The sequence below is a fragment of the Ixodes scapularis genome, unplaced genomic scaffold (assembly GCF_016920785.2).
Source record: "Ixodes scapularis isolate PalLabHiFi unplaced genomic scaffold, ASM1692078v2 PGA_scaffold13__105_contigs__length_92229423, whole genome shotgun sequence".
Taxonomy (NCBI): domain Eukaryota; kingdom Metazoa; phylum Arthropoda; class Arachnida; order Ixodida; family Ixodidae; genus Ixodes; species Ixodes scapularis.
The window spans coordinates 47,845,337-47,868,070 of record NW_024609839.1 but is presented as its reverse complement, the minus strand read 5'-3'; the positions used below and the strand labels follow the sequence as shown (position 1 = coordinate 47,868,070).

Below are 22,734 nucleotides of genomic sequence, written 5' to 3'. Positions count from 1 at the left end.
GCTTTGGCATTCCCGTTGCTAAGCTACCGGTCCTCACCGATTAAAAGTGCGCGGAAGTCAGCACCGCGTGCGTGTGGCACTCATCCACGCCCGCCTCAAGGATCAATACCAGACGCAGACAGGAAGCTGCCGGTTCCGTGACCAACAAAACAAACCGGACGACTGTCATCAAGGCGGCGCCACGTCCTGGTATGTCCTGGTTGAAGAGCCACAGAGGGACTTCACTGTCTCTGCCATAGCCGAGCGTGTAGCTAGTCAGCGCGTGCCGAGGGCGAGCTTCTACAGTTCTTTTCCAACGTGCATTCCGCACCATCAAGGTTACCGGTCTTGGGAACCTATAAGTGGGAGTTCGTTCCGAGCATGCTCAGTGAAAAGTGCACTCAAGCGCAAGGTGATTGCTTTGATAACATCACGGCGTCTCGAGATCCTCGAGTGTGCACGTGCAGCCAAAGCAAGGCGGAAAGCAACGAGAGCAAGCAGGATGGCGGTCCTCCACCAGAAAGAACGTGCTGTTCTCATCCTGTCAGAGACTATGCATGACTTGCACTTACGTCACAGCACCTGCCATAGTGCTGGCCTTGCTGCTGAGCCCGCTTACAAGTTTTGGAGCGTGCATTTTGTGCCCTACTAAATTTGTCCTCCTCTGCAAAAGCAGGTAGGAATGATCAACAGCATGTTACGATGACGTCCCGTGCAAGACATGCGTAGTGAAGAGTGTCTCGAGTGACCACGTGGCGTGAGGCCCCCGCACTGAATTGTCCCATGGGGATGACACGTTGCAGACGACCCTTCCGGAAACTGGATGCGGCGACCGGTGTCTGTCCAGGCGACCGAGTGCCGCGCCCCTTGAGGTTGGAGGGGAACGCGGACATCGCGTGTTGGTGGGTGGATATCGATCGCCGGATACCTGGAAAAGCGGCTGGTCCCTCCATTCATCTAGAATAGTGCGAGTTGCGACGGCGGGGCACGCGCGTGCAGGCCGATCGTTTTGCAGCTGCGGATTGCTTCTTTATTTTTTTTAGCAGTAAGTGAACTTGCAGCAGATTTTTTTTCTTTGTGGCAATGGTACATATTGAATTGTACCCTTGTTGGGCAGCATCCCCAATCACGTGATCGGATTACATCTGGAAGTTGATGGCAGAGAGGCGTGGCAGCACGTCAAGTGCGGATATAGCCGCCGAACATCTACCGGACAGGCTGTGCTATAGACAAATATTTTACTTGGTCTAGAATAAAAAACAACAAAAAAACTACTGTGGAATATATATTTATATATCTTTTTTTGCGGAATTTGCCGCTTATAAGGGCTACGCTCATATTTGTATCAGAAAATAAAAGACAAAGAAATAAATTATGCTGACACGCACTAAAATGGTTATCAAAGTGTGCAGTGCGGTTGAATGCTATCAGACTTAAAATAGCTTGCCCTATATGAGGCAGTTTCGTACTGATCATAATCTAAAGTTGACGATATAACCGGCGGTGATAATTTCTCCAAAAATAAAATTTGTGTCCGAAATATACGTAATTGAAAGACCACGTGGAAGAGCATGGCGTGTTGTTGCGTACTAAGCAGAAACTATGTATAGTTTGTTGCGGCTTTAGAATAGCAGCTGGAGCCCTTTTCACAAAGCCCTGTTCTCGCCATGACATGTAATTTCCTCGCCTCCACCCTCCTCCTCTCCAGGTTTGCTCCGCTAAATTGGAAAGAGTGTAGGACTTTCGGGGACGAGTTTGCAGCGCTTTTCTCAACAAACTATGCATACACTTGGGGAGACAGAACTATGCTTGATGATGGTGCATGCGCATGAACCATTGGCAAATGTAAGTAACACCACAGCAACAACATAATAGCGAAGCCAACTAATTAATGTAGGGGCTATTCAACTGTCAGTGAATGAGCCTTTCAGCCTTTTCTCAAGTCCAAGATTTAAGAAAAGGCTCACACCATCCCAAAACTATATCAGGCTGCTCTCTGAGAATACTCGTGTCTACTTTTCAGGAAAGCACGTGAAAGGGTCAATCGCTGCAATCCACGGATGAAGATAGTCGAAGGACAAGGCTAAAAATATGTTACTCCCCCCTTCTTTTTAAGGAAAAAAAAAAAAAAGAAGAGATCTATAGCTTGCGCTGTGGTATTGAGCATGATGTTTCACGCGATCACGTCGTTCTCAGTGACGGTTACAACTCAGACCGCTTTTCTTTTTATAGGTCCAGACATATCTGAGTCTCGTGATTCGCCGAGATTCGTCCTTAGTACATGGTGATCAAAAACAGCTCAAAAGACAAGGACAAAAGAGGAACATGCACGACAGGGCAAGTACTTTTGCCCTTGTCCTTTCCGTTGTTTTTGATCACCATGTACAATAACTACCAACTAGCTCAGCTTTCACCTTCTTCCTTCGTAGACTGCAGCGATTAGATCTGTAATCCCGAGTGCTCTGCAGGGAAGTAGATGGACGACATTTTTTTTAGAGTGCATGAAAATAACGACTACGCGAAAAGCGTTATTAGGAGAAACTCTGGCGTCCACTTAGCACGTTCACCGACGCTAACTGCCGAATCAAATTGGCAAACCGAAAGTGGCATGCGCGCCGTAAAAGAAGAAGCCGTTCATTACGAGATACATCAACGTATAACAAACCAAACTTAAAGGCAGCGACTAAGACGCTATAGCTTTCCCACTCTCCAAGGGCCCCAGAGCGACAGTTTGACCGATCGCCAGATCGTGTCTCGACCATAAAACAACATCGCCAAGATAAAAGACGAACAACAAACAACAAACAACCAAACGACCGAAACAAAACCAAAGACAAGTAGCTATCGCTACGTGCTCCAGGCAGAGCTGTTGGTATACTCTGTTCGATCTTACGATGGACCAAAGGGGACGTTACGTGCTGTCGAAGCCAATCCAATCCAACGGCGTGTGTCACAATAGAGAGGAGCGCAGCGACTTGCGACGTGGTCACGTGATATTGTTCAGAGTGCTGGATTGGCTAGGGATGGCTCGTAACGTCCTCCGCGCTGCGTCGTAAGGTGTAATCGGGTATAGACAGCCTTCGGTCGCATTCTTCCAAGGTGCGATCCGAGGTCCATGGTTGGTTCTAGGATTCGCCGCGGCAGAGTCGCCGTGAATCGATAAAACCAGTTTTCTTTTCTCCGTTGAACCCCGTGGAGTGAGATAGACGTCTGCTGCTCATTGAGACCCGCAGAGCGGAGGGTGCTGCTGCGTGATACGGACGGTAATGCTTATTTATACATGACCCCCTACTGACATGTGTTATCAAATCAGATCACGTGGTGGCGTCCAAGTGCGCGATTGGTCGCAGGTTTTGACAGGAAGATCCTCCCCTGCCGCCGCGGATTATTTCCACTTGATCGGTGATCGGATAGCCATCTGACGGTAAAAGTTGAAAACCAATTCACGTTGCGACTTGTAAAAAAAAAAAAAATAATAATAACAAAAAAATAATAGTAAAAAAATAACACAACAACGACACAAACTAGTATTGTTCGGTTTCTATCGAACCAACCCTTTAATTACAAAAACGAACCTGTACATGCTCTTTCTTGCCTATACACGCTCTTTCTTGCAAGTGCGCTGTGCGTCTACTTTCCCGCAGTGCACTAGGAGAGCCAATGACCGCAATGTACAGACTGAGCTCGACGAATCAAAAAGCCGTGTCTTTAAACCCAAAAATGGGGTATGCGATGTGGCGCTGAACATGACGTGAAACATCATGCTCAATGTTTCAACGCAGACCCACTTTTGGATCTAAGCAGTTTAGGCAGCGTCATATGATGGCTGAAAACAAAGTTCTACATCAGTCGTCGAGCTCTCTTCGTTGATCGCGGTGGTTGGTTCTTTGCGCTCTCTGCGAAAAGAAAAGCTATACAAACCATTTTTAAGAATGTGACAGTTCCAATTAGGTTCTGCCTGCACTGTCAGCCCATCAGGAAGCCAAGACATAAAACCTCCTGCTATTAGTGTTTGAACGGTTATAGGTTATTTACACCGTCTTCCTAAAGTCACCTCATATTTTCATGCTTCATTCTTCATGTAATGTTGTGTCTAATTAGTTTCTGCAGAAAATTGCACCCGAAATAAAATGGCTCGATTTTTTTTTTTTTTTTTTCTTTAAGGCCACAGTTTTTGAGACAAGAGCGTTCTTTAATGAACTAGCAAGAGCTCCGGAGCCGAACGAACTCCGTCTGGTCTTCTCGGGTCATTTCCCGCCGGGGTTCCCACCGCGACTTTGGGAAGTGGCTGATACGCTCGGAGAGGGCCGACCGAGACCACTTCTCCGAACCCCCCTCCCCGCCCACCACACGTCGACGAAGCCACCCCGCATCGCGTCACTCGCGGCACCACTTTCAGAGAGCCGACGAGCATGACTCGTCGTCGCCAGCCCGGTTCGTTCTTAACTCGGTTGAGCGAGATTCAATTGCGTCTTGTTGTTTTGTGTTGTTTCGACGTGTTCCGCGGGCAACATGAGCTGAAACAACTCTTCATGATTCTTGGGCTTTCCTGCCAGTTTTAAAGTTTATTTCAAACAAGACTTGGAACGCGAAGCTCAATCTTTGTACTCTTTAACAATTAGGCATAGTGAATGTCCAGATAAAATGCCTCAGTAAATTTTATTATTTTTTTTTTGGGGGGGGGGGGGGGGGGTAGAGGGAGGGGTTACTGCGTAGGGGGCAGAAATGGTGGTCTGGGGTCCGGCAAAGTCTTTCACCCCCCCCCTCTAGGGGACCCCCCCCCCCCCCCTCTATCTAGAGGATTTAAAGAAGGGGGGGAGCGGGGGGAGGGGGGGGGGGAAAGGCGGCCCCCTCTAAATCCGCCCATGCTAGCTTGAGGGGTACGCGCTCTCGCTTGACCGCCCGCTCGCATACTTTACCAGAATACCCATTTTGAGCCGTTGTTTGGAAACTTTGGACATTCTAACTCATTGAACGTTTTAACATGGTGGAGTCTTTAACTAGATCGGTGGAATTTTTGACTCCTTGGAAATTTTGAGTTGTTGGATATCCTGCATCGGCGGACATTTTGACCCCTTTGGACATTTTGTCTCAGTGGACTTTTTGACCTCATGCACGGTTTCGGCAGGGCGTTAACGAGAATGCTATTATGGCAACCTCATGCTTTGAGAGTATTGTTGCTGTTGCTGGCCATGCCCTCCGTTTATTACTACAATCTCATGTACAATAATACAATAAAGAATAAATAAAACTCACGGGTAGACGTGAGGTTTGCAACAGTTGGCTCGGTTGAAACCGTCGTAGTCGTTTCGGGGACTACCGCCGCCAAAGATGATGATGACCCGAAGAGTACCAGGATCAAGAGTGCGGTCTCGAATCGGGGCAGCCGGCCGCGGGCTACGGCACCCTTGCGCATCCCGGCCGGCCACCCCCGAAGTTGTCCCTGCCCTGCCCGCCCCTTCAATGTAGGGGCTCCCCGGGGGATCCTCGGCGGGGTTCACCGGGGACAAAAGCTCCGGGTGGGGTTGCCCCCCGTAGCGCTGTCCCCCGCCGAAACAGCAGCACTTCCTCGTTGCCTGTGGAGGAGGGCCGTGGATGCCTCGCTCCGTCTGAAGTAGGGACGTCTGTTGCTCTCTGGTTTCTTTTTCGAGGCCATGTCTCTGGCTGCCGACTCAGGAATGCCTGCAAATAAAATGACAGCCACATCAGACAGGCTGCGATGACATGTGAATTACAGTATGTTTTTCGGTCAGTCGCCTGTAGTTTCGATCTTGCGACACAATGTAGACATATACGGTCGTGTGGTCGACTCGGTAGCTCCGAGGCAAGGCGTCGGCCAACGTATCCACAGTTGACGGGTTCGAATCCCTACCGATCTGCCCGCAATCTGACCGAGGCTTTTTACGAAAAAGGCGCCACGTAACTGAGACTTGGGTTGCACATCAAAAGATCCCGAGGTGGTCCAAATTAGTCCTCAGACTTTTGTTTAAGCGTGTCAAAGGACCCTCGCTGGTTTTATGATTTTTTATTCTTTATTTCGGTCTATTCAGACAATACATTTTGTCTGCAGTACCAAGGCAAAAAACAAGAAGGACTGACAAGGTCTCGGTGCCGCTACATAAATGAAATATTAAAGATACAATGAAACTCGTCGACAGCAGAGCACACTAAAACAAGAAGCGCTCTTAAACAAAATATAATGAATAACAAAATATACATATCAATGACATTTCTATAGTACACATTTTTGATACTACAAAAAACTATACTATAATACGACAAAGCAAGGAAGCATGCAAAAAAAAAAAATAAAACAGAGATAGCAAAGAGGATAAAATCAGATTTTTCAGATCACTTTGTTACATTTGTGGGCAACAGAGCTCCTTTCACTATGCCTTGTATGCGTTTAGTGATATTTTTGACGTAATAAGTGTATTAAGATAACTGTGTGTATTAGGGAAGTCTGGAATTTGAAATGATAGTATTTTTATGCTCATGTTTTTCCTGATTTTGGGGAGTATATACTTGTCATTTCGAATGTTGTAATGGTGGTCGGGACTAGTGCATGCAGATGGATAGCTCGGTTGTTGAAGTCTATGGTCATGGAATGTGTAGAGTGCAAGCTTATAAATGTAGAGTTGTTCAAAGCTCCAAATTTTATACTTCTCAAAAAGCGGAGCTGTATGCGCATCATAAGCAGAATTGCGCATTAGACGAACAGCTTTTTTTTTTCTTTTGTAATAAATGCAGATGTGTGATATTTGTCTTTGTTATCTGACCCCAGACAAGAAAGCAGAAGTAAACCTTGGTATATATCAGCGCATAATATAGTTGGTACTTCAGCCATTCCAGTAAAAGATGCTTTTCACATGAAATTTGGCCTATTGATTTTGAGATTTCGTTTCGCATTTTATTTACATGGTGTGTCCGATTGAGGCGTTCGTTAAACTACACTCCAATAAACTTATCGACACGGTCAATTAGGGCTCTTTCTAACTGCAGTTAAATATGTGTATTGTGGTTGCGATTTATTGAGGAAAAAATTACATATTTTATCTTTTTTGTATTTAGAGATAAACCGTTAGCCACCAGCCAGGATGAAAGTTCACTTAAATTATTTGTTTATTCTGGAACGCAATACCCAAAGTTTGGTTTGGTCAGTGACGTGGACTGTATGTAGTCAATCGATGTGACGAGCTAGCACCAAATCTACTAAAAGTTTGGACAACCGTCTCAGGTTTGATTCCAATGAGAACAATGACCAGTTCGATTCATTCTTAATGGAACACTTAAAGGGCGAAGCTGTGAAAGCACAGTCACGCGCAACAGCGTTCATTGCATTAAAAATTGAGCTAGAAAGTGGTGATCAAATCAGTAACCAATGAAATGTTTACAGAAGCAACTAAATCCACGTGTTTACTGTTGGACTAAGCTAATATGTGAGATTAGGGTGCCCGTTTGCTCGTCTGCACCTTGAAACCTTGGTTTCTAGATACAGGCGCACAAAACACAGGGGTGCACCCGCACAAAGTAAAGAAGATTGACGCCAGAACATGAATGTGCTTAATAAATGCACGCATAAGACGCATACACGACGGTAGAACACTAATAAAATAAGAACAGACGCAGGAATTCACCAAAATCCCAACAAGAGATTTTCAAATAAAAACCCTCTTTGCGAAACGATAAAATCCTCGTTCATTACACTGTGCAGCCACCAAGCCGCGCCCCGGCACTGAACAGAGCGGCAGCTTGCGCTCCGAAGCCGCGAAACTCTCGTTGTCATGATATACGAGCGATCCGTGCTTGCAACGGCAAGTGCTCTATACCCATCTTTGAGTTTTTGCTGAATCCCCCAATTGTCATAAAAAGAGCACAGATGCACTTGTGCAAATAACGGAAATAGTCGTTAGAAAATGGAAAAAAAAAAAAGAAAAAGTAGCTGGCAGAACAAGCCTCATTCGCGAAGTCGTTAACGGTGCTGCTTCTGAACGACGAGCTGCTCCCTTGGGGGTGCTAGTAAATCACAGCAGCCCTGGGGAACTTTGCACACGCAGTCGAGATTAGAGTCTCTGCTCGTATAAACGCTCCCTTACAACTTACAAGCGGCGAGTGTTGCTCAAAGAAACCTCCGCAAAACCGTATTTCGTCGTTTCAGTGTCACGCACTGCGCCACAAGAAAGAGTCCCACGTTCTCGGTAGATGTCTGTATTTCAGTTCCTAAGCGTGGTTGGAAAGTACAGTTCCATAACACAAAAAAAGCACTGAGAGATTTTCTGAAGTCCCGGGCTCCAGACATAGTACCTTTACGCTGTAAAACATGCTTCATCCCCGAAATGTTTACCGTTTCTCTCTTTTACAACGTAACAAACTTTAACCAGCCGCTGGTTAATTCATGCACATTGCTTCTACTAAGCGTCAGCTGTTACTGTTGCGCAGTCAACATTAATTTGCATAGTAGGCACAAGCAGACGGATGACGTTACTGACGCCTCTCAGCCGACCACGAAGAGGCGAGTTGATCGAAGCTTTTCGTGTAGCTCTGGCTACGAGTCCTCTTTGTATTCACTAGTACCGAGCATCTAATTATCGCTTCGTAGCCAATCAGGTTGTGGCATTAGCTGGTGAGAACGCCGAAGCACGAATCATAAAGCGGGAGGCGTGATCATAATACGCCCCGCCCTGCGTTCTTTAAGCTGTCATTAGCTATAGAATGTCATTTGCATGTTCCAGTGTCCGAAGCAGGCTATTGACATCAGTATCTCAACCAATCACAAAAAGATGAGTCGGGCGAAATTTTTTAGTGAAGCCTTCACTGCGAGTCCTCATAGAATATATGACATTTGTGTGTCACAATCTCAGAAAAAGACTGATGACTTCACAGAGAAGCTTTTGGCGAAGTCTTCATTGTAGATACTCGAAAATATATAAGATTTGTATGTCGAAATGTCCGAAGTAAACTGATGACTTCATGCGGCAAAGCTTTTGGCGAAGAATTCATTGAACGCACTCATAGAATATATCACATTTTGTATGTTACAATGTCAGAATCAGACGGATAACTTCACATAGCGAAGTTTTTGGCGAAGTCACCACTGCAAGTCCTCATAATAAATCACACTTGTATGTCACAATGCCAGTATCAGACGAATGACGTCATAGAGGTACTCCGACCAATCACAGATAGACAAGTATAGAGCAAAACTTTTAGCGAAGCCCTCGTTGCAACTCATCTCTGAAATATTACGTTATCAACAGACCGAAGAAAGCGAATGGCTCGGAGAAAGGCCCCGCACGAGAGGGGGCCATCTGGCATTTCTATCACGGCGGCGTTTTGGGCTGGAGGGGCGTTCTGGGACGTCCTCTTTCGCGCTGGTCTTTGGGTCAAGCCGACCACGACGCCCGTTGTCTCGCGGCTACCTGGAACTGACAAGATTGATGGTCACCGCCGCCTCCCCCAGACGCACAGGAGTAGAGGGATGATCACGCTCCCTCGCGTTTCCTCATGGAATTCCAAAACAAATTTCCTCAGAGAGCTTCTTCACTGCATTTAATGACGTTTTTAATTAGGATCTGCCTTTGTTTAATTTAGACAAGAAGATGTACCTCCTGCCACCATCAAGGAAGGAGCTCGGTGTAAGGTACCCAGCCGTTGTTTTCTTGAAAGATGTCCAGGAATTGCGGCGTATATTAATATAATAAGATAATGCACTGCCGATGAAAATAAAGCTTTCTCATTATCGCATCTAGTTCGATTAGTTGTATAGGTCAGTGGAAGCTTTCCTGTTGTCGTTATATTTTTTTACGTTAATAAAGAGGGTAGTCTGCCATAAGGCGGTAAATTCTGCATTATTGCATCAAGTTAATTCAGTAGTATAGATCAGTGCTGCGAGTTTTTTTGCGTTCTTTTTTCCGGTACTAAAGCGGAGAGTCCACCGGGAGGAGGTAACTTTTATAATACTTCGGAATGCAAGGCGAGGGGCGCTAGGGTGTTTCTCGTGACCTGACAAGTTCTTGAAATGAGAGCTTAACTCCTCCCAGTAAATAGCCCCAAGAAGCATTTATCTCTTCGTTTCTTTTGGTTTGCAGTTTTTTCTTTAATTCAACGCTTAAAGGTTTATATATTCTATAAAAATATCGAGGAAAGAGCCACGTGATTCGGGTAAACTGGTGGAGTTTATACGAAAGATGTTGCTTCTGTGGGGAACTTCCGAACACATGTGAGTAGTTAAAAGTTCTACGTACGCTGATATATTGGAGGAGCGTACTGTGTCCTGTCCGGTGTCAATTTATGGACGGCTGCTTGATCAATGCGATTTCGCTACAGCCTGCCGCCGCTGCCGCTCCAACGGAAGATGCAAAGAATTAGAAACAGAAATCCAATCGTGCTTCCTGAGTCCGTCGCTAGAGGCGCGGTCGAGCGGCAATGTTGGAAATAACGCGTTACAACTTACAAATAACGACGTTACTTGTAGCACATTAGGTTTTTCAATAACGTTCTAACATGTAAAGTAGTTTCTTTACTCTTTTACGATATTGTTTTATCAAATTACGTTGCTCATTATTACTTAACGGTATTGTTTACTCACTTACGTTGCTCGCTACCTCTTTCCTTTTGATGGAAAATGCGTCACCTTTTCAATTCCCATTAAGATGTCAAGCGCCATCAAGAGTTAACAGTTCTACAAATGTGATAAAAATATTAACATATTACTCTCTAAAATTTACTTGCGGTCGAAGCTCGTAACTGTGGCTTATCACTGCCAAACCCCGAAGTGTAAGGTAAAGCAAAAGTAACGTTCATTAGGTAACCACATTTTGTTTCATTTGCACGACAGTAACGAATCTCAGCAAACGCGTTAATTTATTGACGAACTAACAAGTGACGCTTTTTTGTTACTTATTTTTGGTAACGGGCACTACACTGCCACACGGCAAGAGCACGAGAATCGAGCGGCCGCGGTCAAGCCATTGTCCCAGGCCTGACGCGGTCACTGTCATTACCGAGACCGAGGGACGTAGTTCGTGCCGTGGTCGTTAACGCGTCGCCAAGCGGATAGGTTCATATACTTTTGCTTACGAAGTCACCGAAGTGGACCAACACGACGGCTTGTCGGTAACAAGATCGGCATCTTTATACGCTTTCGTTTGCAATACCATTCGCGCGTCGTTGCCAAGTTAACCCCCCTCCCCTTGCCGTCCAATCTACTCCACTTGCTCTTTCAAGTTCCGCCAGGGGCCTACAATCGCCGCCGCGTCGACTGCGGACCTATTATCCACTGAATCCGAGCACGATTCATTCCCCACCGTTGCACGAACCGCTGGTATAAAGCAGCCCTCTTTTCGTACCCCCTTTCCCTCTCCTGGAACATTACCCTTTCCCCAATGGTCTTTCAACTTCCCCACGCCACGATCCCCCTTCCAAGTTCCCTAGTCCAGCCGTAAGCCTAACCAACATGGCGGCGTCGCGTCGTTTGTTCGCTGCCGGGTTTGCCGTCTGCTAGTTACTTCTTCGGACCCGGTCTGCTGATTCACGCAGACGCCATTTTAGGGCGATGGGGGAGAGCGTTGGAGGGGTGTTCTGGTTCCGACCGCTGCCGGGGTTCTTGCGTGGGGTTGCAAAGAGGGCGCCTGGGTGTTGGTCTGGGCCAGCACCGATGAGGAGAGGGGAGGCTCGCGTGTGTAAATTAAAAGCGGCGTGGAAGCGTTTGTTTGGGGCGGTACTCCACACCGTTGAGCGACGCGGTAGGGAGTATTCCCTCGGTAGGAAAAATACTCGAGGAACAAAGTTCGAACTCGGGTCTAGCGGTGAGCGACGTCGATGATGGCTTCTTTGCTGATTTTGCCTGGGCTGCAACGTCAATAAAACCCGCTATGCTGGAATTCTATTTTGGGTATACTTTAGTTCCTCAATGTGGACCCCTCACTGCTCTGAAAATGGAAAGAAATGCACTATTTGCAGTTTTCTGCACTTCTCACTTTGTTCACCTATTACGTTCGGGAAGAGATGTGTTGGGAAATACGAAACTTGGATAGGGGGCGGGACACCCACGGGTGTCGTTGAAGCAACGGCTTTTGGGCGACGCCATCTTCCTGCTGGCGTGTGTAGATTGTCCGCTGAAAGTCGAGCAATTCCCAAGGCTTAACGATGGTTATCAGACTGACACCGAAACAAAACATTGTTGACCAACGGAGGCCAGACTAACTTCTGAAATGCGGCTGATTGCAAACGTTTATAAGCAAACGCGACAAAGAAAGAAGTCCCATTGTTGAGAATGATTTTCAATGCAAGGACCAGGCCCGAGGAAAGGGAGGAAAGATTTGTCGGAATTCCCGTATGTGGATTCTGGGTTTCATCGGGGTTACATCTCTTCCTTTGTCCTCTTTTGCTTAAAGCTTTCTTTCCTCCTCTCCTCCTTTCGGAAGATTTGAAACGGTAGTAAAACCTCCCCACCGCCTCGCGTGACACATCGCCAACTGTTGGGAAGGAGATCCCACCGTTTCGCCACTAGCGGCTAAGTTGAGAACTAAAGTAGTGTGGACAGCAACAACATGAAACACTTGTTTGTTTGTTTGACGCAGCGCTCGGCCGACGCAGCTCTGGTGCCCAATCCATGCCCTGGACTTGATCGAGAAGGATGACGCAAAGAATCCAGCCCACGGTCCCTGTATTCGGTAAATGCCAATCTGTGTCTAAACCAAGCTGGACAAAGTAGCCTCTATTGTTTGATATCCTCGCCAACAGCCAAGGCTCAAGTTGACTAAATGCCTGCTTATACTTAAAGTCGGAAACTCAGCACAGCGAACGGACGACACGGCCAACACAAATAAATTTAAGTATCCAAAACATAAAAAAAAAAGAAACAACGAAATTAGTTACAGTTTTACCGTGGCTACATCTGAGACTCGTGCCAATACAAGGTAGGCATATACACGCGTGTACTTAGTTCTGTCGCTTTCACTGTGTCTCATAACTTTATGTATAGTTATAACAATATTTTCCTTTGTTTCCTTTATTGTTCTCTTAGATCCCAAAGGCGCACGCACTCAACATTCTCAGAATGACTTTTCACAACTCTGTTTAGTGCATGCGAGCCCTCAGCTGTCATCTGTAAAATTCATCATTACGGTTTAGCAATGACGTTTTTCGTGTTTTATATAGGCAAATGTTGAATGCTTGAAAAGCTTCGAAACCTGGCAGTCTTGACATGGTCCGTGGGACACCGAATAAAGATGCCGAAGTCCACATTTGTTAAATCGTTTCATCCCTCTAATTTTTTTTTTTTTTTTTGTTGCTGTTGCTGTTTAAAAAGCAGGCGGTAAAGTTGGCCCGGAAAAAGCTTTTGTGGCCATTTTGAGCGGGATCTTCCGCTCCGTTCCGTTTGACGTGCTTTCCAAAGTTGAGGGGATCACAAAAGCAGGGTGCTCAAATTCCGACCTTTCTTTCCAACTTCCCCCAATGCTATTCAAATGACGCCTCGCTTTTTCTGATATTTTTTTTTACCCCGCACCTTACATACCTCCCTTCTTTTACCCGTCTTTTCAAACTGCGGCACCTGTGTTTGCGCGCTATTGACGGCAAATGCTTTCGCCCCAACTTTCTTCAAGATGCCACTTAACCCAGCTTTCTTCAAGATGCACTTTACTGCTAAGCCCGATATTTGCAAACCATCGTCCCAAAAATCGTTTTCTTTTTTTTTCCAGTGTCGCAAGTATTTACGCTTTTTTTGGTGAGTGCCTGAGTGTTTTCGGTGGCTGGTGCGTAGTATATGCACCAACCCTTTTGTTCGTGAACAAGCGCGTCTGCGGGCACAGCGCGTGCGCGGGAACCTTGACCTACCCACTAACGCGCGGCTCTACCGTCGCACCATTGCGGTGGCGCTGCTGTCGGCCCAACGGCTGCGCGGGAGCTTCACCCCACGCAGGTCTGATTTCTGAGCACGCGCATTGCCCACGCCCGATGTAGGCAAACGCGAGCTTGCTTGTAAACAGCGTGTTGGTCGAAACCACTAAATCGCGGCCTCATGCGTTTGGCATATTGGACAGGTCTTGGCTTTTGAAGACGCCGCCCGAGTAAGAATTGGGACTTTAGCCGTATCCCCTAATCCGTTCAACATTTCCATTTTTTTTTCAGGAGCGAATCATTTACGCGTGCACCACTTTATTTCGAACTTCGTCTGACGTCAGTGTCACGACAGCACCTTCCTTTCACACGCCGGACGTTTACTCACTGGGACAAATGCAGACGTAAAAATACATACATATAAAAAATACAAAAAAAGGATAGCGTACCACGAGCATCAACATAAAAACACTGTGACAAGTGCATATATATATATATATATATATATATATATATATATATATATATATATATATATATATATATATTATAATATATATATATATATATATATATATATGCGAATATATATATATATATTCGCATGTCCTGGACATCAACACGAAGAGCGCCTTTAACAAGTTCAGTCATATAGAAAAGACTGTTATATTAAAGTGTAAAAAAAATTCCACGTTACCTGTATATATATATTTTTAGGTAAAACAGGTGCCAAAATACCGCTAACCGGTTCTATGCACATCTTGGTGCTGTTGCAACGCGCTACGCCTGCTGGCCAAAGGGGAAAGCTCTTTTCTGTAGCAAACAAATTGTCTATATCGTATACCGGCGTGGGGTGTGCTATTATTTATTTATTCAAAATATTCCTAAAGGCCTTCTGTATGAGGGTATTACATAGGGGAAGGGGGGGGGGGGGGCAAACAAATATATCATAGTACAAAAAAAAAAGAGAAACACGCACAAAAAGTATACAAATACAATACGAGAACAAAGAAAAAAAAATCCTAAGTATTAGAAAACTGCCCTGAATACGGCTCTTTGTTGCAATGTTAGCCGGTAGGTTGTTCAGTCGATTATGGTTCGTGGCATCGTGGATCGTGCATAACTAGGTGAGTGGCAAAACAACTTTGTCAGAACTGGGATTCGAACCCACGCCCGGAAGACCGGACTGCGACCTGAACGCAGCGCCTTGGACTGCTCGGCCATCCTGACAGACGAAGGCAGGGCGGCATAACATATAAAACAATTTCCAGGACTCCACGTCTTTAATTGTATATTTTTTATGAAGTATATTACATAATTATTTCGACCTTACAATCGCTTTGCATCACAGTCACATCAAATGCTAAAGTGATTGACTGTGGAAAACAACAATACTGCCTCCTAGAATAACAATGTGTGCGCCAACCAACAAAGCGTGCCTCTTTTCTTTTCCCAGGAAGTTTTCCGACACCCACCCCACCTATTGACCGATTAAAAAAAATATATTGATCGCGATTAAAGCACTAATAGACTACTCACAAAAAGATATCGATCAATTGACGAGCCCTATAGTTATTATTATATTCTAACAATCGTCATTAAAGGGATGCTAAACCAAAATCTGGATTCCCCAAAACACGCTGCAAAAGCGTGCCACAGGATGCAACGGGATGCTTATATAGCGATATCTCGAACGGATGACCGGATTTTTAAAAAAAAGAGGCGCATTCCGCAAAAATGTTGACGTCATGTTTTTCCGAGAAGGAGACGGAACGGCCTCGCGTCTTCTCCGCCTCGCGGCCTTCAGGGAGCGAAGCGAAGAGACGAGGAAACTAGGTATCTTGACATCACGCGCCTCGTCGGCCTGGTTCAATCTCGACCTCTTTTTCCAAAACATTTGAGATATCGCCTTACTAGTAGTGTTATAGGGATTGTAGCGTCCCGCCTACACCTCCAGCATTGTTATTTTTTTTTTTTATTTCAAATTACGGTTCACCATTCCTTTAACAACAAACCAAAGTAGCTGTACAAAACAAGCTTGACGTATCCATCGCTTTATTGGGTCTGAAGCGTTTCCTTATCGCGGACAAACACTCGCTTGCCCACAAGTTATAAATCTGGGGTCTATTATCTGCTCACAGGTCGCACGATCGCTTCAGGATTAGGAAGCCATGCACGCTCCCATTCGGAGGGGATTGTCCGAGGAATAAGCCAGTTTAAAAATATAACCACAAGAAATTGAAAAAAAAAAATTTTTTTTTCTTTGTTAAAGTGAACAGTGAGCAGTACTATCTATCTTTGGAGTATATACACTTAGGTTGTGGGCATGCTTCGAAGCATTTTTTTTTAATTGGTCGAAGTCAAACATAGAAAGTTTGTTGACATTTGGCGCTTCACGATTGCTTTCTAATTGTTTTCATCGACCGGTGCTTTGATCCCATTGGCTGCTCAGCAATAAATGAAAAAAGGAAGTCCATTATCATTAGCATTACCATGATCGGAGCAGGCTACTTCCTGTGTTGTAGTCATCAGGCTATCAATGAGTACATACGGAGTGCGAAACAATATCAAGTAACCACCGCCTCACACTTGGCTTCTCTTGAGAGCCGTTCGGACTGCCTACGTTGAACCTTGAATAATTAATATTCCGACCCTTACAAAAATATTAATGATATGGATAGGCGTAATAACCTCCAAAGATCAAGACAAATAGTACTTCTTTTGTGTGTGTGTGTGTGTGTGTGTGTGCGTGAGTGCGTGCGTGCGCGCGCGTGTGTGCGTGCGCGTGTGTGTGTGCGCGCGCGCGCGTGTGTGTGTGTGTGTGTCCAGGACCAAACACAACGCCCCTTCGCTGGCGCACGAAGGCATTGGGTCTCTGTTGTAGGTAATTTGGGCAATGCGGTACGACTACACTCCATTTCACCGTAAGTCTGAGGCCTCAAAGATACACAAACACGTACATCAACACAAAAGTATAAAGGTGCAAGGTCACGGCGAATTTTTGTGTTCATTGGATGTGCCACGGCGATAAAAACGTAAACAGAGACAACGAAAGCAATGACGTTGCACTTTGGGCACTGCTCAATTGTCGGGTGTGCTATCAACAATTTTTTCATGGTCGCTGATTTGCCTCAATATTGGCTCAACACACCGGTAGACGCGGCTGCACTAGTTCCCCTCGTAATGTGTAAAAAAAAAAAAAAAGAAGCGAGGTTATTCAATTTTTGAATTTCGATTTCATCGCCTTTCTCAAACCTAGAGCCCCTACTGGCAACAGTGAAGTGGGACGACAGAAATAGGCGTTTACGGTATGGGCGACGAAATATACTAAAATGTTTCAACCTGTAACTAGTAAAAAAAAAAAAAAAAAAAAAAATAAAGGGGAGGAAAAACGATAAAGTGTGACGGTTACGCTTATATCCTAAGTGTCTTCTACTGGCGTGGAGACGGCAAAACAATGTTTTCGCCCATACTGGAAGTGGCGACAATTGGAGATGGGGCAGAAATTTGAATGTTGGTTTCGGCGTCGTATTAATTTGCGATTTTCTCAATTGCTATTTTGAATTTCCAGAAAATAAATAGCATATTGTGAAGACTAAACTCCGGGTATTCACAAAATGCAATTTGTGTGGGTAGCTCAAAAAACGGCCGGAGTACTCTTTTAAGGTGCAACAAAGTACCATTGCCATGGAGTCTTTTTAACGTCACGCAGCAATGATTACACGAAACCGGGCAAAATAAGATTTGAGTTCGCGTTTGAATCTGCTACTCGACCGCGAGCTCAAGGCTTGAAGCGATTCTAGGTACTCAGGATCCCAAAGAAATTGCCGAGGAGACGTTTTGCTGTAAAAAACTACGATAAAAATAAAAGAAGAAAAGACTTTCCCACCGAGCTTCAATGACATCTCCTGTTTTGAAATCCACGAGTCACTCACCGCGAAGTCGCAAGCTCCGATAAGATCCGAGCGTTTTGGGGGGAGGGCGTCCGGCAAAAGACGTCCCCCGGATGTCAAGACGCACCGACGTGTGTGGCCGTCAAAATGACTCCCCCCCCCTCCCCCCCCCCCCCCCCCCCCCCCCAACACCCCCGGTTCTTTCAAAAGCAAAAAGAAGCACACACGCAACGGAACACATAAAAACTTACCGTCTCAATGCACGACAGAAAGTTTGAGCTGATGCCGGTTTGTTGTTTTTGTTTAACTGTTTGTAAACTCGACTACAGCAACAAAATTTACGTTGTAAATCAATACAGATATAAATATGAAGGAAGCGCCACTACACTTGAGCCAAGGTTGCGCGTGTACGGTATCGAATTACGCGCCCTAAACCAGTTCGATAAGATAACGCGCGACTATCAGGAAAGAAAATGTCTTACGACGAATTAGCGCTGAGAAGAGAGTCGAAGAACTACGAAAGAATACATTTCGAGGACAGTAGGATTATCAATTTTTTTTTTTTATTACGTAGGGGGTTGTTTTTAGGCATAAATGTCTTATATGCATGCTACAAGGCCTGTGGTATGGATGAATTGAAGCAATGTTTTGTGATAGTGGTTGTCATGCAGCCACTTATGGTAGCTGGTGGGTGCACAGTGTTGGAGACCTGCAGCTCTAAGTAGGCGAGTGCGCTCGCCGCTCAGTCCGTAGGCCAGGGCAGGTCCATATAAGGTGACGCACATCCGCTTCCGTCGCGTCTAGGAGACACTTGGGGCATGTCACCCGTCGTGTGCCGGGTGGAGAGCTCCATGTGCTTTTTTTTCCTCCACGAAAAAAAGATGGCTTGGAACGAGAAAAAATGTCCACTTCGGCTCAGTATCATCCACTGTAAAACCCATTCGAACGGGACTCCAAACAACGATTGTCTTCAAACCTTCACCCGCCCACCCGAAACAGTATTCCGAGGATAAACCTCGCATTTATCAGAGTCACACGCGTCGTGCACATGATAAATAAACCTACGTCGAGAGGCACGCTTATAAACCGCCCTAATTTATCACGAGCTGTTGGCTTTCTGTCCCAGACATACCAGTATACGATAAACATAGATTGACTACATTTCTCCCGGGTCTTTGCCAAAACATATATATATTTTTTTTTCTTTTTTATAAAGACGGAGTTTGCAAAGGAATGGCGTCGCTTACCCTCCAATCTCGAGTTTCCTAGACGCGGTGGATAAACGGGAGTATTATTTTGTCATCGGGGAGGTGGGAGCTGTAAATGGGGGAGGGTGCCCAAACTCTAGTCGGGGGACAGTGGGAGCCGCGCCCCAAAAAAGCTGAGCGAGACAGGAGAGAAAGAAGACCTGAATTTTTCATGAAGGACGGGCAACCACCCTAGGGTTGGACCATTCATTTGTGGTGGGGCGCTGCCTTGTCTGCTCCACACAGCGGCTGTTCCCATCTGCTTGATTAAAACCTATCACCTGAGCCGCACGCTGACACATCGTCGCTCATTGAGACTACACAAAGTCACTGGATGTACGAAGAGTTGTTCGAGTGGAGGCACGGAGATTCGACAGTCATGCGCACTGCGTTGGAGAGAATTAGAACCACAACCATAACAATGTGGCCTCCGAGGTTCCTGGCGAGCAATGTGACAATCTCCGAGGCCATGATTTTAAACCGAGACATCAATGTAGCAATGGAATTGTCTTGACATATGAGTTGCTTTTCACAGCAATAGAGCTGTGAAAATTGCTGATCTATCGTGCTATTCGCCTTGAGATTTGATCGGCACTCCTCATGTGATGAAAAGCAGAACTACGGTTTATTTTAGACTTGGAGAAATACGAATGCTACGGCCGCAAGGCCGTAGCCACTGAAGGCGCCAATGCAGCGCTCGTGCACTGGAATCAACTGGTAAGAGACTGTGCTCCGTACTCTTGCCCGGGCTTTGTGCCGCTAGAGGGGACAAATACTTTACTAGGGTGATGCAGACCACTCCCCGAGAATACATAAAACAAAAGACGAAAACGAAGATCCGCGGAAACACGCTTGACGGCGGCAACGGTACAGTCTTCGCATCCGCAACCCCGCCAACCGCTTCACGTGCTCTGGCGGCGAGAGAAGGGGTGGGGGAGAGAGGCGTCGCCAAATAAACCACTCCGCCAGGGGTGGTTTATGGCGCGGCAGTCGTTCTGTCTAATGAAAATGAGGAGAGTGTCCTGTATTCCCCTAGCTACAAATTCGGTGTGAATGTTTTGTCCCCACCTGCCTTGCAGACAGAGGGAATCACCACGTGCCTCATAGAGGACCATGGGTAAACAAGAACACGCTTCCCTAAAATTCGATCCGAGTCTCGCGAATACTGTAGGTCACAAACACCTGCAACGCGAAAAAAAAAAAAAAAATCGAGCGCGAGCGCGTGGCTGTGGAATTGCAATAGACCTTTTGCAAAACCGAAGCGACCTAGCGGCGTAGTGAAAGCATATTGGGTACCTTTCAGCCTCAGTTTTGTTTGGCCAACCCCAATCCACGACATCCCGTCACGAACAAATACAGTGCATGAACTTTCGAATATGTGACTTTCCTTAAATTTATGGTGTTGAATCTCAATACGGATAGAACGCTGGAGCACGTTTTGGGGGGCTCCCGACGTTATATCGTCCCAATAACTAGGCTTTTTAAATGATTTGTGGCCCCGGAAGGTCATGCTACACTGTGAAGTGGTAGCCGGGCCACCAGAAAGGTGTTGTTCGTGGCAGGACTTACTCCAACTCCTCGCTAAAGGGATGGTGAACCGAAATCTGGATTTTAGCAAAAACAATGCCGGAGATGTAGGCGGGACGCTACAATCCCTACAACACTACTAGTAAGGCAATACCTCGAATGGAAGGCCGTATTTTCGGAAAAACAGGCCGAGATTGCACCAGGCCAACGATGCGCGTGACGTAAACATATCTCGTTTCCTCCTCTCTTCGCTTCGCTCCCTCAAGGCGGCGAGGCGGAGAAGACGCGAGGCCGTTCCCTCTCCTTCTCGGAGAAACATGACGTGAACATCTCTGTCAAATGCGCCTCCTTTTCTTAAAAAATAGGGTCATCCGTTCGAGATATTGCTGTATGAGTGCTGGTTTGGTGCTTGTAGCATCTCGTTGCACGCTTTTACCGCGTGTTTTGTGGAATCCAAATTTCGGTTCAGCAGCCCTCTAAGTCCAGGCGTGTCCTTACGGCCGCCCGCTGGAGGTCCGTGTTTGAACGGGGACTCTCAGAAAATGAATGAGTGGAATGCAAGCGAGCGCTCATTTTATTTTACTTCATCGCTGAAATGCACTACTTCGTCAACGGTGCAATCGAAATCAAAACCATGCCACTCCTCTCGGTGGCCAAAGAGGTCCCATAATGCAGCGCGTGCGCAGTATTGCATGGAGGAATTTTCGAAAGTAGTAAATTGCGCTTTGTTTGTTTAGACAGAGAGTAATTAATGCACTGCAATGGGCGTCTGGTGTCCCCGCTGTAGATGAGAAATTTAGCCGGTGCTGTACCACTGCTAGCCTGAGGACTTCAATGTGCATCGAAACGGCCAGGTGTGGGGTAGAGCCACTAAATGAGCTGCGCTTAGAGTATCCGCACTCTGTTCCCCGACATTATTGTGGGCGCAACCATTTTAATTCGTATGCAGAGCAGACGCAACTGCTGATCGTCATGATTCAAAAGTGCGACTTCCTCTAGATTCGGTGTTAGGAAGCTCATGTATTATTGACTTTCTCTGTAGCGAACTGTTTAAACATTTCCGGAGGACGAAAAAAAGTTTCTTGTAATATCAGATAAAGCTTCAGATAACTGGCAACTATAATTTTAAGCCTTGGCATTACGTCAATCACGACAAAAACTTCACCCACCTGATGAAGCCATATGGCATCCTTTAAGCAGTGAGCAACACCCCAAGATACCGACAAGGCCCGCTTATTCCCCCATGACGTCACATATAAGAGTCCGATAGCAGGTGGCGCGGCTGTTGACTGGTTCCCTCTCTAGGAGTTGTTGGCATATTTGCGTGACCTTGTTGTCGCGGCAGCCAGCCAGCGGTGTCCGGACACCAATTGGTCCGTTTAGAGCTCTGCAGAGAGAAGAGTGCAAAGGCCGTGTATCTATACAGTCGCTGCCATCTTAAGAATCGCAGGGCGTGGTTTATGATATGACCACGCGCGTCGCTCCGTGATTGGTACCTCGGCTTCTTTATCGGCGGATGCTGCAAACCGATTGGTTGCGGAGGGATGGTGAGTGATTGCAGGTGGTATTGCAGTGATGCTCCGTGCTCTGAAGCCAAAGTCAGACCCTTCGTACAGCAAACAAAAGACACGGTGTTTGTTGCAGATATCATAACATCCGTGGACGCGCCTCCTCAAGCATGCTCGAAGCCAGTGTTGTGAAGTACCTCAAGTGCATTGTACTTAAAGTATACTACCTCAAGTAGGTTTAGAAAACTCCTACTTCAATTGAAGCACATTCGTATGTACCTGTACTTAAGTTTTTTTTTTTTTTTTTTCTGGTGTTTTCCGAGGAATGTACAACTCCCGACTTCAAAGTACGTCCCCCAATTTCGCTCTAGTTAAATTTGGATCACAAAATGATGTTTCGTCAACTATGAGGAAATACTGTGCGGGATGTTATACTCTCGCCAGAAACGCGAGCAGGCGACACATTGCTCCGTTTGTACTGCGGGCGGCTTTCCTGCGGCATTTCAAACTCTCGCTACTTCTCGCTCAGTTAGTGCGAGAGAAAAGATTAAAAATATATACGTATATATATATATTTGCAGATAGCACTCCTCACGACAGCAGTGCTTGGTGAAGATACGGGAATGACATGGGGGAAGGAGGTGCTCTCTCTTAGTATACGTCTAACGCCCTCAAGTGCAAGCCAGTACACACGGCGTTAAATTAAGAAGACGGAGGGACGGAGGGACTCGCAGTCCG

General features: G+C 46.1%; 1 protein-coding gene and 1 non-coding gene across 4 annotated transcripts in view; both read right to left on the bottom strand.

Moving 5' to 3' along the window:
- Positions 1 to 22,734, bottom strand: part of LOC8023981 — a 51,710-nt gene that overhangs the window by 27,077 nt on the left and 1,899 nt on the right. For 2 of the 3 annotated variants that reach the window (XM_040502014.2, XM_040213353.3), the window contains exon 2: positions 5,236 to 5,661. In XM_040502014.2, the coding sequence (XP_040357948.2) occupies positions 5,236 to 5,395 (160 nt within the window). In that variant the 5' untranslated portion in view covers positions 5,396 to 5,661. Of the gene's footprint in view, positions 1 to 5,235; positions 5,662 to 21,657; positions 21,731 to 22,734 lie in introns of those variants that run through there. The other variant, XM_042289885.1, reaches the window with a different exon arrangement.
- On the bottom strand, positions 14,968 to 15,051 carry Trnal-cag. The gene has a single exon. It is a non-coding gene; the product is annotated as a tRNA-Leu (tRNA).